This window comes from Pteropus vampyrus, unplaced genomic scaffold (assembly GCF_000151845.1).
Source record: "Pteropus vampyrus isolate Shadow unplaced genomic scaffold, Pvam_2.0 Scaffold78, whole genome shotgun sequence".
NCBI lineage: Eukaryota > Metazoa > Chordata > Mammalia > Chiroptera > Pteropodidae > Pteropus > Pteropus vampyrus.
The window spans coordinates 705,655-721,859 of record NW_011888859.1 but is presented as its reverse complement, the minus strand read 5'-3'; the positions used below and the strand labels follow the sequence as shown (position 1 = coordinate 721,859).

Here is a 16,205-nt window from a genome sequence, read left to right as displayed (position 1 = left end):
TATGTCATGGTGTGTCCTTTTTCCCTAGTGGACCCAGCTTTGGAATTCTCCGAGGCAGAAAGAGAGGGGAGCGTCCCACTGTCTGCTCTCCGCGCGGAGGGCCATCCCTCCATTGCTCTTTCCACAGACTTCAATGACTGCAGACTCTGTGATCAAAGAGGAGCGGAAGACAAACACAAAACAGGCTGATCGCCGAAGAGGTCAGGGAAGAAGCGAGCCTGCTCCTCAGCCTGGTGGTCTGGGGCACTGTTTAGATCAGAGGCTGCATTCGCTAAGTCTCTTAGGCATCCTGGGAAAAGAGCTGGCGGTCGGGGGAAGCAAACCCGTGACAGTCCTATCTGGTTTATGAACAAAAAAGCCCCGATCTCAGGCAGCTCCAAGTCCCTGACAGAGGAGGAACACGGTAACGATTCAAACACGTGTCTTTTCAAAGGGCCAACAAAGCCAACTTCTAAAAGTTAACATCCCAGAAACATTTGATCATGCAAACAGGACAGAGTGAATTAACATTCATTGAGTGCCACTAATGAGCTGAACAGTGCTTGCTGCTTTTCAGTCCCGTACTTAAGGCACAGGAAGATGAATTCACTGAAATGGCATCTCAGTGAATCAACTATATAAATCGCATTAAAAAGACAAGTCCCAACTAAAACAACCATTCTTCCTGTATATTCATAGCCAATTATACCAATAATCTAGTGTGTTAATGCCACACGTGTTCTCTATAGATAGATCTGAAAAGCAGCTAGACCTCAGGGTGATGTTTTATTTTGGGGAAAAGAATGTTCTTATGGGAAGAGGATTTTACACATATCTGAATAAGAAAACGTACTTCTTCATTTACCTATACCACTGTGGATATTCAATCAGAGTAAGCCTCAAGAGAAACATAAATGTTTAACACTTGTTGACAATGATCAGCAGATAAGAAACACCATTTTGCTGTATTTTCATGCACAATAGCAGCAGAAACAGAACATGTTAAAACACCTATAAAAAGCTAATTTGTACAAGACTGAAATGTTCATTTTGGAAAAAGCCGGGGATCACAGGTTCACATAAGTCCCCTAAGAACACTCAGTTTCTTACACATGGCATCTTTGATACAATCTATTCTTTTCATTACCTATAAATCTCAGAAGTCTCATTCCGACCCCTCAACTCTGGACTGAAACAAAACTAAAGTGGGCTGTGCTAATAAGTGACTGAGAGACAGTCGATCCCACAGAGAAAAGACAAAAATCAGCAATGATCGCATCCTAGCTGCTAATTCTTTCTGGAAGGGAAAAGTGCAAGATGCTTAAATCCATAAATAACCCACTGAGGACCAGGGAAGATTTTATTGAGCTAAAATTCAAGGAGAATTATTGTCTCACTGGCAGTTTCTACTTTCCTCCTTCCAAATGGGAAAGACCCTGGCCAGAACCTGGCCTGAAACTTTACCTCATAACAAAATATTGCTTTCTCTGCTGAGACCTGAGTGGAGGCAGCTTAAAGAGAACCGCCCACTCCCCAGGCATAAGACCAAATGTTAAAACAATAGCAAGACATGGACACGTAGCCATTTAACGTGGAGCATGTGGGAGTCCTATAGAGTTTAGAGGGGAGAGGGAGGAAAGATGTGATTTGCAAAGTTCGAAGGAACGTCATCATTTTGTATTTAGCAAACAAAATGCATTGAAAAATTTAAACTACAGAAAGTACAGCCTCAGCCTTCTGGCTAGAAGACAGAATTTATCTTCTATCAACGTGTTTCGAAAGGGTACCTGTATTTAAGAATCTCAGGTATGAGATTTGTGTCTATTGTATACCAAAAGTTGGGATGGGTTTTAAAAAAAAGGTTGAGAGGTATTTTTGAAGAACTGTGCTTTATATTCCTGAGACCTATGAAACCTGTTTCTATACCTTTCAAAATTATCAACATAGTACAGAAAATAAAGTTCAAAATGAAGAACAGTACTTTACAAAATCAACAACAGGTGCTTTCTCCAGCAAAAACACACTTCTAAACTTACAATTGCTAAAGAGGATAAAAGCGATCCAGCTTTCTTTAGTGAACACACTCATTCACCTGCCATCTCTCGAGTGCCACTTGGGGCAAACACTGAGAATGCTGAGGATTCAAAAATAAAACTCCCTGTCTACAGAGTTTAGAGCTGGGACCTTCAAGATGGCGAAGCATGGGAGAGAGAGAGAGAAAGATGGAGAAACACAGGGCAAACCAATGAGATGGGAAAAGAAAAGATTGAACACTTGAATTCTACTTATTTTGCCCACAAAGTTAGGAAAGAAAGTTTTACTAGTATTTAATAGCTGGATCGACATCCTGTTCTTGATCAGTCAGTCCCTGTGTGTCATCTGCGCAGCTGTCACACACAGAAAGTACAGGGAGGACTCCGGAGGAAGGGAGGTGGCCCCTTACTTGTTCTTCCACTTTCAATGAATGGGGACACAATGAGCCTGATTAAGTGGCTTTATAGGTCACATTATCTCCCACAGAAGGTTCTTCACAGTGCTTCATAGTGACAGGGAGTACCTGTGAAATCTTCTGTGGCACGGAGGTTCCTTGACTATCTCATGGCAAAGTCCTAAAAAGAGTTAGGCGTTTTTCTTTTTTAGGAAATGTCTCGTTTCTTTCCCTAAATGCCAAATTTCCAAATTTGCTGACCTTTTCTTGATAATAGACAAGTAGCTGTCAGACTAGGCTACTTTCTTCGTCCTCACATCATCACACGTGTTTTAGGAAGATTACTCTGGAAGCTGGGCGGAGAATGGACCGGAGCGGGTGACAAGGAAGGCACGAGACTGAAACATGCAAGAGGAGACATCTGGGAGGAAGCTGGGTGCCATAAGCCTGGAACTAGGGAACGCCAGGGAGGCTGGGGCTGCAGGTGGGAGCTGTCAGCACATAGTTGTAGTTAAAACCAGCAGTTTGGATAAGATCTCCAAGGGAGATCTGGGGAGGACTGTCCTAAATAGTAAGAGAAGAGGAACAATGGACTTGACAGTGGTGTGGCTCAGGAGGTAGGAAAGAGGGACGGTATTTTAAGGAAGGCAAAGGAGAAAGGGTGTGGCTGACAGGCTTGAATGACATCCAAAGGCTAAAAGCGAAAAAACCCATTTTTGGCAATTAGGAATTAATCAGTGACTTTACTACAGAAAACCCCACTTCATGCGCAGCAAGTGATCTCATCCTGGGAAAATCTTCCTTTCAGGAATTGGGTATGTTTCTTTTTTCTACTGTCAACCATGATCAGAACAGATTATTGGCCTGTTATCTATGGTTATTTTATAAATCAGAATGACTACAAGCCAAATGAACAATTAGGGATTATGATTACAGCACTTGCGGACCAATTTTTCCCCTAAAGGATAATAAATGACCTTTCTTTTCCTAGAGGTTCCTACATTCACCTCTTACATCATCATTCGATGTATTTACTGCTCAGTGTATGATAAAAGAATATCACAGATACTTGGTTGTGTCCAACGTTATAGAAAAGATAATTAGTTCATCTTTAAATGACCTTGATACTCACATAAGTTATGACGGACGATAAAATGAAAATGTAACCTCAAATCTAGTAATGGATATATTTTGGATGATTCATCAAAAATAATTCTCTTCCTTATAGAAAAATAAAATTAAAAAGTCTGAGAGACAGAGAGACTACGTGTGTGTGTGGAGGGGGCGGGGGGTGGGAAGGAATCTACTATGACAAAGTCTCAGAACCACGCAGCACAAAAACGAGGAAATGGCCAAGTGACAGTTCCCAGAGCAATGCTTAGCGAGCCACATGTCACAGAGGCATGGCAGCCTTCATGAGTTGCATTTATGCTATTAACCACATAGTTTATGATTTCTTTAAATTTATTTTCATTTTAACTTTTCAATTTTTCAATTACGGTTGACATTTAATATTATATTAGTTTCAGGTGTATGGTATGGTGGTTAGACATTTCTATAACTTAAGAAGTGATCCCCTCAATAAGTCAGAGACCCAGCTGGGTTGTCTATAGCACGTTCAAGTGAATGCAAATTGATGTGGCTGTGGGAAATTAGCTTTGCATTTCCCGACACATCTATGCTTTCCAATTCTGAACCTCGAATTGCACATCAAGATTTCTGCATTCCACTTCCTTTGACTAACTCTGGGTCTTAGTTGCCTCCTCTGAAAAGTGAGAGAGCTGCACTTGACAGAAAGAAACTCAGGTGCAGAGGGTGGAGTCACAAAACTTGTGAGGCTCTACTCCTTTGCATCGATGACCAGGGTCAAGGCACTCTGCATAACACCTCGTTTTCAGGTGTTTTCATATATTAATGAGATAACATAAGAATATGAGAAAACGAAGTCTTTACAAAAATGTAAAGTGCATTGTTGTTATAGATTCTGTTTAAGATTAAATATTCTGATTCTACATCCTTAAAAAGCATTTACACTGGAGGAGAAGGAATGGCAGAGCTAGGCTCTGCCGATGATGCAGAAAGGTAAACAGGGATGATACGCAGGTGGACTGGAGATGTTACTGGCCTGTTCTCTGCAGGACACAGCCTGGAGCCTTCTCCTTTTGTGCAGTCTGTACCTTGAACCACGTAAGAAAACAAGCCAATTTGGCCACATGTCCATTAGTTTCAATAGATTCTCTCACAAATCCTTTTCTCCACATTGCTAAATATAAATGGCCTGATTTGGGGGCTTTTTAAAAAGTTCTGTTCACCTTTCTCTCTGGTTTTGATGATCAGGAAGAAGCAAGAGTGAAAAGATAGGGCGCTGACATCCAAAGGCGCTTGCAGACCCTGAATAGTCGAAAACCTGTCAGAGCACAGGGGCTTATGTTACTCAGGTCACTTAATCACACATTACCGAGCCACGCTGGCATGGGCTTGGCACAGGATCTGTGGTGCCCTAGGGCTGGGGCTATTTTCCCCACCCGACTCTCAGCACAGTGGGGGAAGAGAGGACTCACAGCGATGAGGTGGTCCTGTATGTCTGCACCTCTGACCAGGGTGTCCTCACCCCACCAGGGAAGGAGGACACCTTCCCCCTGAGGAATGAGCCTGGAGGGGTGGTGACAAGCCCAGGCCTCAGTCCAGTTCTCTTAAAGGGATGTCTGCGATTACTGTGAGCATAAAACAACAGTGAACGCATCACAAGCCTAATGTTTTGGGCCTTGGTCTCTCTGATGCTCGTGATTTGAACTTTCAGGCACCTTTGGGTTTTAAAGGTTAGAGATTAGACTTTATGTGATTACCTAGAAGAAGAGCTGACATGGGATAGTGGCTAAAAATATAAGCTGTAGTGCCACCTCCATTATTTTAAAATTACAGATAACTGGAAAGTCTCTTTACCTCTCTGAGCCTCAATTTCCTCATCTTTGATATGGGGAGAATGACAGTCCTGTCTAATCGGATGACGACGCGGAATAAGTGAGAAAACACGAGTAAAGGATACTACCTGGTTTAGCATGACTACTAACTTGATTTACGTTAACTACCATTGTTGCTGTTACAATACGTTACTAGTTTAAGTGTAGTCTCTCCTGTTAAAAATAATTATCCTGCTCATCAGTAACCTTAAAGGTCAGAAGACAGTGGGGTGACATATTTAAAGCACTGGAAGAAAAAAAAAAATCTGTCAACTGAGAATTCTATATCCAGCAAACCTAGACTTTAAATAAAGGGAAATTAACATACTTGCATATTAATAAAAGCTGAGGGAGTTCTTTATTGCTAGATCTGCCCTACAAGAAATGTGAATGGGGATCCTTCAGGAAGGACACTGGATGGTAAGTCCAAGCTGTATGAGGAAATAAGGATCTCGGGAAGAGTCAGCATTATTGCATTTTTGGTTTATGGCTACACTTTTTATTTCTTACAGTATTTAAAAGACAAATGCATTATAAATTATAAATATATATATGTTTTAAAGGAGAGTTATTATGTAACTCACTAATTTAATACGGTTTAAAAGCTAGGTTTTTTTCCCCCCCATCTTTGGAAAAGAAATTATTCTTTTTTCAAGATTTCACATGCATAATACAAATATATTTAGAATTTTCCAGTTCACTTTTAAAAGTCTTTTATATGCTACGCACTGAATTTAAACTAGAAATGACTTTATAATTTAGCTTTGCTCAAAAAATTATATACTTTGATCTTTCAAATGTGAATGAGCTATATTTTTTCTTTCTTCTGTTAGTACTAGTTTTGGAGGTCTCTGTGCTCGGAGGAAAAATGAGACCTTCTGAGAAAAACAAAACTAAACAGTTCTCTTATTTCTGGGTTACTTCTTATACCCGTCCGTCGCTGGGACTGCTGAGATTTGTCACAGCTGGAGGCTGTTCACCATTGTCATCCAGCAGCATCTAACACAGATGCAGAAGAGGCTGGGGAAGCATGTGAGGGGGTGCACACACAGAGCCCCCCACTTCCCTAGAGAGGGATGCCCCTCTGCCTCCTAAGGACTAAATGCAGAACATTCTCTCACCTCAGACTGCTTCTGGCATCAGGGTGAACTCATCTTATCTGCACATCTAGGACAATTCTCACTGGGCAGATGGCTCTGTCCGGCCCTCACAGAGGGGTCATTCCACCCCAGGGGCTGAGGAAGCAGAGTGTGGGGCCTAAGTCTGAGGGAGGAAGGAGGGCGATTCCTTAGCCCTATGTAAAAACATCACACCCAGTGCTCTGGCTCACTGACCTCTGACGCTCCAGAACATGAAGCTAATTTGGACAAATGCCCAGACAGTCTGTCCCTCCTCCACATCTAATGCATAATGCATCTCAAAGCTCAGAATCAAAGCAGGATGCTGACTACTCTTAATTTTCAATGATATACTCAGATGGCCATAAGCTATAAAGCTACCAAATACAGAAATCTAAATCTACTATTATTTTTTTCTAGAACTCTAGAAAGGCAAGTCTCAATTCCTTGTGCTGAGGCTCCATGGAGATTTCATGCATAATCAATATCCAAAGAAGGTCCTTAGACTCAGGCAGGTTGAAAGACAAATGATCCATTTCTACGTAACTAATCTGATGTAACTGTTCCTCAAAACTGTAGGGCCTGGAAAGAATAGAAGGTAAAGCGAAGCCCCCAGCAGACGTGACGTGAAGTAAAGTGGGTTCCCAGTATCAGAAGAATCATGGGAAGGCAGAGGTCTACAGCCACAGAGCGAAGGGCGCCTGTTTCATTAATTAAAGGCGAGGGCACTCCTGGCGAGGGCCGAAGCCGGGCGCCCACTGTCTCTGGGGCGCTGCCTCTTAGTTTGCTTTGGTTTAGTCTCCTCGGCCTCTGCATACTATTGGGGAACCACAGAGACAGAGCGACTTTCTCCTTCTCCCCAGCCACACGGTGGGAGCATGTATACCAGGCTTCCAATGAGATCCTGGATCCTGCTCTGGTTTACCTCCTTAGGATTTGCTTGACCCACCTGCCTTTCCCCCTCGTGGATCAATTACGTGTCTGCAGGGTGAAACCTGCTAGTGTCTTTCCTGATTCACCATTAACAGCAGCCAAGCCTTTAATATGAATATGAAGAGGTGCCAAGTTCTGAGCTGAGCAAACTTACACGATTAGTGAATTCTCACAGCAGCTCTATGAGTGAGGAAGTATCGTGAACCTGTCTCAGTGACAAACAGCTGTGGGTTCAAGCCTTAGCTGCTGCCTCATGAGACAGGTTCACAGAAGTTAGGCAGCAGCTAAGGCTTGAACCCACAGCTGTTTGTCACTGAAGCCTATGTTCTATCACTTACTGAGGACGCCAATGTGTTTGACTCCAAACCTTCGAAGGCAGTTCCTGCTGGTTGCAGGAGGTTGGGATTACTTGAAGGTCATCTAAAGCTTCAAAGGCTATATGCAGTTTAGGAGGTGGTAGACAAGACTCTAGCGTTACATGGTCACCCCCCGATCCCCGAATCCTTCACACCGTTGGCTTTAGAAATCTCCAACCAGTTGTCTATCAGAGATTCTTGTTCCATGTCAGGTACAAATACGCACGTGAGAAATGCTTCTCAAAGACAATTCCCTTTGACCTATTGGCTATAAGCCTTGGCTTACCCTTTTCTTTCCCCAGCACTTAGCATTGCTAATAATGAGAAGCTAAATGGACTAGAATCTTAAAATGCACTGTTATTCATTGCTGGTGAAATTAGAAGACAAAAATCCCAATCTGTTGTTAAATTTATACATTCGATGTCTTTCGCAGTGACGCTTTTCCAAGGATGGGGCAAGAGTGGACACAGCCTGTCCCGGCTGGGTGCCCCAGGATGCTAACCTGTGCGTCGATGTTCTTTGTACCACATTAATTGCCACCGCTGTGGTCTGCAGAGGGCCTGCTGACCTTTTTGAAACAAGGCCCAGCAATAGCCTGCGTTTTAGAAATAAAATATAGGAATAGTGAAAAGTCAAAAGCCAAGCAGAAGTATGTATGGAGGCATATTACCAGGGAAGTAAGTGGCTAGTGACATGCTAGGCTGCTAGCTTGAAAGACGAGAAGATACAGGCTTTACCCTGCAGTAGGATGGGAGCCTGTCATACATATGTAGGCCAGGTAGAGGGGGCCGAATATTAGATACCAAATAAACTACAGAGACAAGTATGGGGAGTCCTGAACCTTCCTTTCCATATTTTTGGCTACAAAGATGAAGCGATAAAGAGAGTGAAAGTTGACAGGCTCTAAGATTCATGGTGGTGCTGTTTTAAGTACCAAGGACTTAAGAATAAAATGTGTGGGTGCAACATGAGTTATTAGAGAAACTTCTTACATCTACAAAAACAGGAAAGTTACCCAATTTCTAGATTCTCTAGAGAGTAAAGCTACTTAATCGTTCTCAAAGTTAGAAAGATTTATACCAAAGAAGGCATGTGATTTATTTCTATAATAAAAAAGTACTTTAAAAGATGTCTTTGTTTTTCAAAAATACAGATACAACTAGCAAAAGTATCTGTGACAGCTGTGAAAACATTCGATTGCCAACGAAGGCATTTTTCTCTCTTTCACCACAGCTGTTCGGTTCAGGGCAAGGTTTATTTTCCTCTCCTACTAAGCTCCCAGATCAAAAATTCTGGGTTCTAAATGACAGAACATCGCCCTTGAATTTTCTTGAGTAGGCTGCCACCATGTGGTGACCACTAAAAAAAGCACCTAAGTTTGAGTGTAATTGACAGACCACACTCCTGAGCTGTCTGAAAACAAGAAAAGAATTAAATATCTTTGATCCACTCGCCACTCAAACATTGTAAGTCTCAGACCAGAGGCCTGCCTTCTCTGGTTTCATTCACATGTGACAACGGAGGAATGTGTACTTTTAGATTTCATTCTGCACTAATTTACTGTACTATGTGTGCTGTTAACTCCACTTTGCTTGAAATGTGTGGCCTGCGTTGTTATTTTTTGAAATGAAAAAACTTTATCAACTATTTCAGACATGAAAATATAAAAGAAGACTATAACACATCTGGATATCCCACCCGTTGCCCAGTTTAAGAGAAAAAGACGTGACGATTACAAGTGAATGTCCCCGTCTTCCTTCTCTCCAACATCCACATCTTCGTCTCTGCCAAACGTTTCTGATTTATTTGGTTCACAGTTCTCATTCATTTCTTTATACTTTCACTTTAATGTGTATGTAGCCCTAAAAATTTATACTTATAGATTTGCTCTTAGACTTCATATAAATGGTGTTTATGAAATGAAATATATCCTTCCGCAATATCCTTGTTTTTTTCAATGAATGCTGTTTTAAAAACTTCTTCCATGTTGATATTTATAGCTCTAGTTTTCTTTCAAAATTATCTTGCTTTTGTCCTTGTGCTTCCTTATTAATTTTAGAATCATCTTGTCATAGTCTACATAACAATATTATGTCAGGATTTTGATTCAAATCCATAGATTAATTTTGGGAGTATTAGTATCTTTAAGATATCGAGTCTTCTTGTCCATGAACATGGTATTCCTGCTTTATTTGGGTCTTAATGAGCTTCATCAAAATTATATAATTTCTTACAAAAGATCAGATATGACTTTTGTTAAATTTATTCCTAGGTGCCTTATATTCTCATTGATATTGGAAATTGTTTTTAAAAATTTAATTTTCTAACTGTGGGTGTGCTGTTTAAAAATACAATTAGTTTTTGCATGTTCCTTTTATACCCAAGAACCAAGCTTAACTCTTATTAATTTTCATATTTTTAAATATGCACTTTTGATATCGATAACTATATCATCTAGTTTGGTATTTTCTTTCCCACTCATAAAATTTTCTTTCTTTCTTTATATTGCTGCTAGAAATTCCCATATAGTGCTGGTAAGGAGTACTGATAACAGGCATCCTTGTCTTTCCTAATTTTAAAAGAAATGTTTCTAATATTTCCCTCTTAGATGAGATACCTGCTATAACTTTCATAGATGTTTTTATTGAATTAAGGAATTCCTTTAAATTCCTAGTCTAAGAAGTTTTCTAAAAAAATATCAGAAAGGACACTAGATTTTATCAAATGACTTTTCTTCATCTACTATAATGAGTATAGTTTTTAATCTGATAACATGAATTACATTAATGGATATTCTGAAGTTAACTCACCTTTGCAATCCTACAATAAGCCCGACCTGGTGTTGGATTCGGTTTTCTAATATTTTGCTAACAATTATTTCATCTGTATTCATAAGTGAAATTGGTCTGTAACTGCCCTTTAGCATCTTGTCCTTGCCTGGCTTGGGCACTAATAAAATGAGTTAGGGAGTGTTCTCTTTTTCTCTATTCTCTGGAGAAAAGATTATGATCTGTTCTTTGACTGCGATAGAACTAATTCGTAAAACTACTCATTGCCTTTTTTGTTTGCTTGTTTGGTGGGCAGATTGATTCAACGTCTTTGATGTATATAAGTCTATTCAATTTTACTTAAATCTATTTTGCAAGTTACATTTTCTAGGAAAGTCTTCGTTTCGTACCAATTTTCAAATGTGACAGCTGAAAGTTGTTCATATTTCCTGTTTTAAAAAATAATTTTTGTTTCTGTGGTTATGTACCCTTGTTCGTTCTTAACATTGCCGGCGCTCTCTTTTTGTCTTGATTATTTTGGCTAATGGTGTGTCTATTTTGCTAGACTTTTCCAAGAACCAACTTTTGGCTTTATTGATAATCTCTCATACATATATATTTTTTTCTATTTTATTAACCTGTGCTCTTTATTGTTTTCATCTTTTGAGATCTTCTGCTGATCTTTCTCCAACTTCTTACATTAAATGCTCAGCCTATACATTTCCATCCCTTCTCCTTTTCGAACATAAGCATTTAAGCTCACGTTGCGCACAGGGATAAGGCTTACCTTGCTTTGAAGCTGAGGTGTTTTCCACTGGGAGCTCATTGTCATGGACCCTTTTCTCTGGAACAGGCATTGCAGGGCAGCTTCCAGAGACCCATGGGCTCCTACTATCAAGATCTTCTTTCCATCTAAGTTGACACCTGCTCACCAAACAGAAATCGATATTACAACCAAAACATCCTCCCACACAGCTTTATCCTAAGGAAAAATAGCCTTTTAAGACCTGGCCCTCTGAACACCAGCCTACAGTGACTATCAGCCATGATCTCCTCTCTATGTTTTTTGATGGTACAGTGACCGAGAATCATTACTCTGATAACCCATATGATGGAAAAACTGTCTATTCGGATTATCTCAGAGATTTGAGCTTGATGGCTTATCCCTAAAGGTGTGTCTTGAAAGTTAATCTTCCAATAGAACTCTGGTATAAATTTTGGAATTTTTGTGTGATTGTTGCTTGTTCAGGTCGGGGTGGGGGTAGCGGTATTTGCTTCTTTTTTTTTACTCAAGTTGGAGTTGAGAAAAATTTAGTAAGTTGAATTTTTATGTACTCAGCTAGAAAACCCTTAACCATATGAAATGCTCAGTAGTAATTTACTCATTAACTTTAATAACAAAGAAAAAGAAATTATTCACTTCTATGTCACTGACATAGAAGTACCAGGTCAAAGGGAGAATGATGGAAATTAAATACTGATTTCTCAAGGAGATACTGCTCACTGATAAATCCCAATCTAGGTTTTTATACCCTAAATTATATCTATCAGCTTCCTCATTTAAGACTTAAATATAAATGGTTTACTAGGTCTACATACGAAACTTGAAACATTTTTCATTTTGGTTATTTTGACTATTTTCAAGAGAGAAGATGAGAATTTGTTGAAAACGGGTTAATCATTCATCTTTAACAATTTCTATTTTAAACTGTAATACAGTTAACCTTATTAGAAAAATCTGCTGTAGTCATTCATATCTCCCAAAAGATGATAAAAATAAAGTTTACACTGATTACCACTTCCATGTTTCAATTAGAATCTTGACATTCTAGAAACAAATCTTAATTAAAAGATAATGTAAATGTAAAAAAAAAAAAAATAGAAAATTGCAGCATTTCTGAAGGAGCATCATACCTGACTTTTCGAGAAGTTCAATTACAGCTCTGGCCACAGGTGAAACAAAACATTCGTGGGCATCCCCACGAACCAGCTTCCCCAGGTTTATATCTGTTACTCTGAAAGCAAAAATAAGGCAACTGGTAAGTCAAAACTGGGTCAAAATTCACTCATTGGCAACTTACATGACTTAATCTGAAATAATATCCAAGTCAGTGTTGGACAGGTAGCATATATTAAGTTATTAAATGTAAAATAAAGAGTGGGCAAGAATAAAAGCCATTAGCTTCTTAGAGCAGCCCCTAAGGAAATTTGGCTGTGGTCCTGTGAGTCAGGATGGGTGATCTGGCTCCGCACTATAAAATGTAACTTCCTTAAAAAAATTTAAAGAACCTGTAAGCTCCCAAAAGATTATATGATATTTAAATGATATTAAATTTTAAATGATGTTAAATATTAAAATAATTTCTTTCCTCTCTTAATTACTGACATAGTCGACACAGTAGAATAAAAAAAAAATCACAGCAGAAAACTCGTTTAGCAATTAGAGTTGATTATTTTCTTTTATCTTTTCTCACCCATCCACATCCTTTTCTGGCTTCAAGGCATTGAGGACTTTGTTGCTAAATGAGTTCTCGGAGATCTGAAGGGCAAGGCCATGTACTCTGGTGTCTTCATTAATCTTCAAGATTTCATCTATAATCTAGGGAGGAAAGACAACTAAAATGTGTTTTGCTGAAATAAGACCCAACGTAAGAAGTTTTATATAAAAAACAGATTCATAAAAATGCATCTGTTAGAGTTTCTTTTTTACTCCTTGTTAAAGACTTGGTGTGAAGCACAAGGAAGAAGTCTATTTTCTCTTTTCACCATGTTGATAAAAGCTCAAAAAAAAAGGCTTGGCTGAATTTTTTTTTTAGTGACTTCTCAGTCTTTCTTATCGCTCTACTCTCTGCCAGAACAGAACAGAACAAAACCAAAGCTCAAGACTTAATAAAGTTAAGACAGACAAAAGACATTCACTGTCCACGATCATGTTTAAGCCAAGCAGACTGCCAACTGTCCAGGAACGCCAGGAAGCATGACTCTCAGGCACTGCACCTGGCCCGGCCAAGCCAGTGTTTCAAACACGGTATGTTCAGAAAAACCTTACTAACCATGACAACCAAGAAGTCGTCACACAGGCCCTCGTGGTCTCTGGATCTGAACGGCACACAGAAAGTATTTCCAAAGGTTTGTGATAGAAAAACTCTAAATACAGATATCTCCTTTCTATAGGAAACACTAAAATAATTCACTGTTTATGAAAAAGACCAAAGTTCAGTTTGGGAAACTAATGTAATAATAGCTAATGAATGGCTAAGTATGTCTTTAAATAAGAAATATTCTGTCCTCTTTCTGTTTACCTCTATTTTATGCCAGGTGAGAAAAGATTCATTTCCCTTAATATTGTTTGTTCATAAATAAGAGAGGTACTAGCCTGTGACATGGATCTCACTATGAGGAAGGGTTGGTTTACCATTTTCATTTCACTGTCTAGCAGAAATCACTACGCCATGAGAAGAAAAAGCTTTTTGATGTACAAACTTCAGAAAAAAAAATTTAATCTCATCCATCCATCCATCCATCCATCCATCCATCCTTCTTTCATTTATTCAATAAATGTTGAGTGTTTTGAGTACCTACTGTGACCAGTTCTAAATAAAGGAAATAGAATAGTAAAGAAAATATTCCCGCCCTCATGGAGCTTATATTCTAGTGGAGAAGACCACCAATACCATTACGACTAACAACAACAATAATAATACTATAACCCTTGAAAATGATAAATGATGTAAAGAAAATTAGAACCGGGTAAACAGGGTAAACAGGGTAAACATCTGACAGGGTGATGGCAGGTGAGGAGGCTAGTCAGAGCACGTGACCTGTAAATAGTGCCCAGAATGATGAAGGCACTACTGTTACATGTAACTAGGATGTGGTAGAAGCGGCAACAACGAAAGCTTAATGAATTCAGATCTTCACTCTTTTCCAACATGGTAACACCACACAAATTCGCATTTATCGAAATTTCAAAGAAAAACAGGATATCAATGACTCCTTATCAAAAAAATAAGTCAAGGAAAAAAAAAGTCAAGGGCTAACAATACTAGTGGCAAAAGAACCTAAGAAATGCAAATTCGACTGCAGACAATGGGTGTCCTTCTGCAAATGGACAACAGATTTCTCTGCTTTTCGTTAATACTGGTACAACAGGTGTCAATATTTGTAATATATTACAGTGGCAAATGTGGCAGAAACTTTTTGCCCAAAAACCAGTTTCCCTTCTTACTTAGTAACAAACTCTTGATTTTTATCTGTGATGAGTGATCTAAGATCACCTGGTGTAAAGACTCCATTTCCCAGCTTCCCTTGCATCGTAGCCAAGCAGTTAGGTTCAGGCCAGTGGAATGGAAGCAGAATTGTGACTTTCAAAAAAGGTCCCCGAAAAGAAGAGATTGGGGGCCTGTGTTTGGCTTCTGGCCTTCCTTTTTCTTGCTGGTGATAAGAACTTTTTGAACTGAGCCCCATGACCCTGAAAATAGGGCCAGTTAAGAATCTCCCCACCCTCTGTGTACTGCTAAGAGCCACATTCCCTGGTCGACTTAGTTAAGACTCACTGATACTGCCTTATCTACCCAGGACAAGGCCAGACTCAGATGCTACAAATTCCCATTTTTTTTGTTGTTGTTGTCTTATAAATGATTAGCTGAACTACTTGTCCCCACTGATCAATCCAAACAAAACGCTTGTTAATCACAGGTTCCTAAACTCTGGCTTACTCTCATTCCGGTGAACAGACAAGCCCCTTCTGAGAACAGGCTGGCCTCGGGCACAACGTTCGCTGATCTGCTATCTCATTCAGCTGCCATTTCATCCCATTTTCTCAGAGTTGGGTTCTTTCTACCCTTCTCTATCCTTTGTAGGGAAGAAAAACCCTTTTGGCTAATATCATTGGCATGTGGGTCTACGAGTGCTTTCCTTATCGCAATAGTCCTTTTCCCCACCTTGCAATAATTCTTTTTAACTTACATCTCTCCTTAGTAAGTCTGGGTTTGTTTTTTTTATTTGACACTGGATAAAATGTGGATGTGACATGTAGAGTTGAATCTGCCATCGTGGATATGAGGTAGCAGATGAAGATGGCTGAGCGGCAAGGTCAGAGGAGCCTGAGTTTCTAATGACTTTGCGATGTCATTACACCAGCCAGGGACAGGCTGTTTCCAAATTTTATTCTTGTACAAGAAAAATGAACTTCTGTGTTATTTCAGATTCGGCTGTCTGAGGTTTTCTATCACTGAAAGTCAAACCCAATTTTCACTGCCACGGCCAGTCTGAAGAAAAGCTGGCCAGGAACCCACGGCCTGGGGTCCAGTTCCTTCACCACGACTTACAGGGGTGGCCGCTTCCCTCTGGCTTGCGATGACCCTAGTGAAGGCTGCCATTCCTGAGGGCAGGAACAACTAAATCACATGTGACAGCAGCTAAAGAATCCTAAGGGTCTTTTTTATCAGCTGCCCCAAAACATGACCCAAGGATTTACAGAATATTATCCCCGGAAAGGATCCTGAAGATTATCTCATCCTATTCTATTGATAAGGCAACCCAGAGAAGCCAAAGGAACTGCCGGCGGGCAAACAATCTGTCAGGACAGAGCAAAACCAGAACTAATCCTCCAGACGCTGCTGCTGACAGCCAGACCATTTTTACTAGGTGACGCTGCTGC

At 39.9% G+C, this 16,205-nt stretch overlaps 1 protein-coding gene across 1 annotated transcript in view; it reads right to left on the bottom strand.

Moving 5' to 3' along the window:
• Positions 1-16,205, bottom strand: part of MTHFD1L (methylenetetrahydrofolate dehydrogenase (NADP+ dependent) 1 like) — a 173,025-nt gene that overhangs the window by 153,937 nt on the left and 2,883 nt on the right. The window contains exons 4-6 of the mRNA XM_023532145.1: positions 13,018-13,142; positions 12,458-12,558; positions 11,331-11,467 (exon numbers count right to left, since the gene is read on the bottom strand). Of these exons, the coding sequence (XP_023387913.1) occupies positions 11,331-11,467; positions 12,458-12,558; positions 13,018-13,142 (363 nt within the window). The remainder of the gene's footprint in view (positions 1-11,330; positions 11,468-12,457; positions 12,559-13,017; positions 13,143-16,205) is intronic.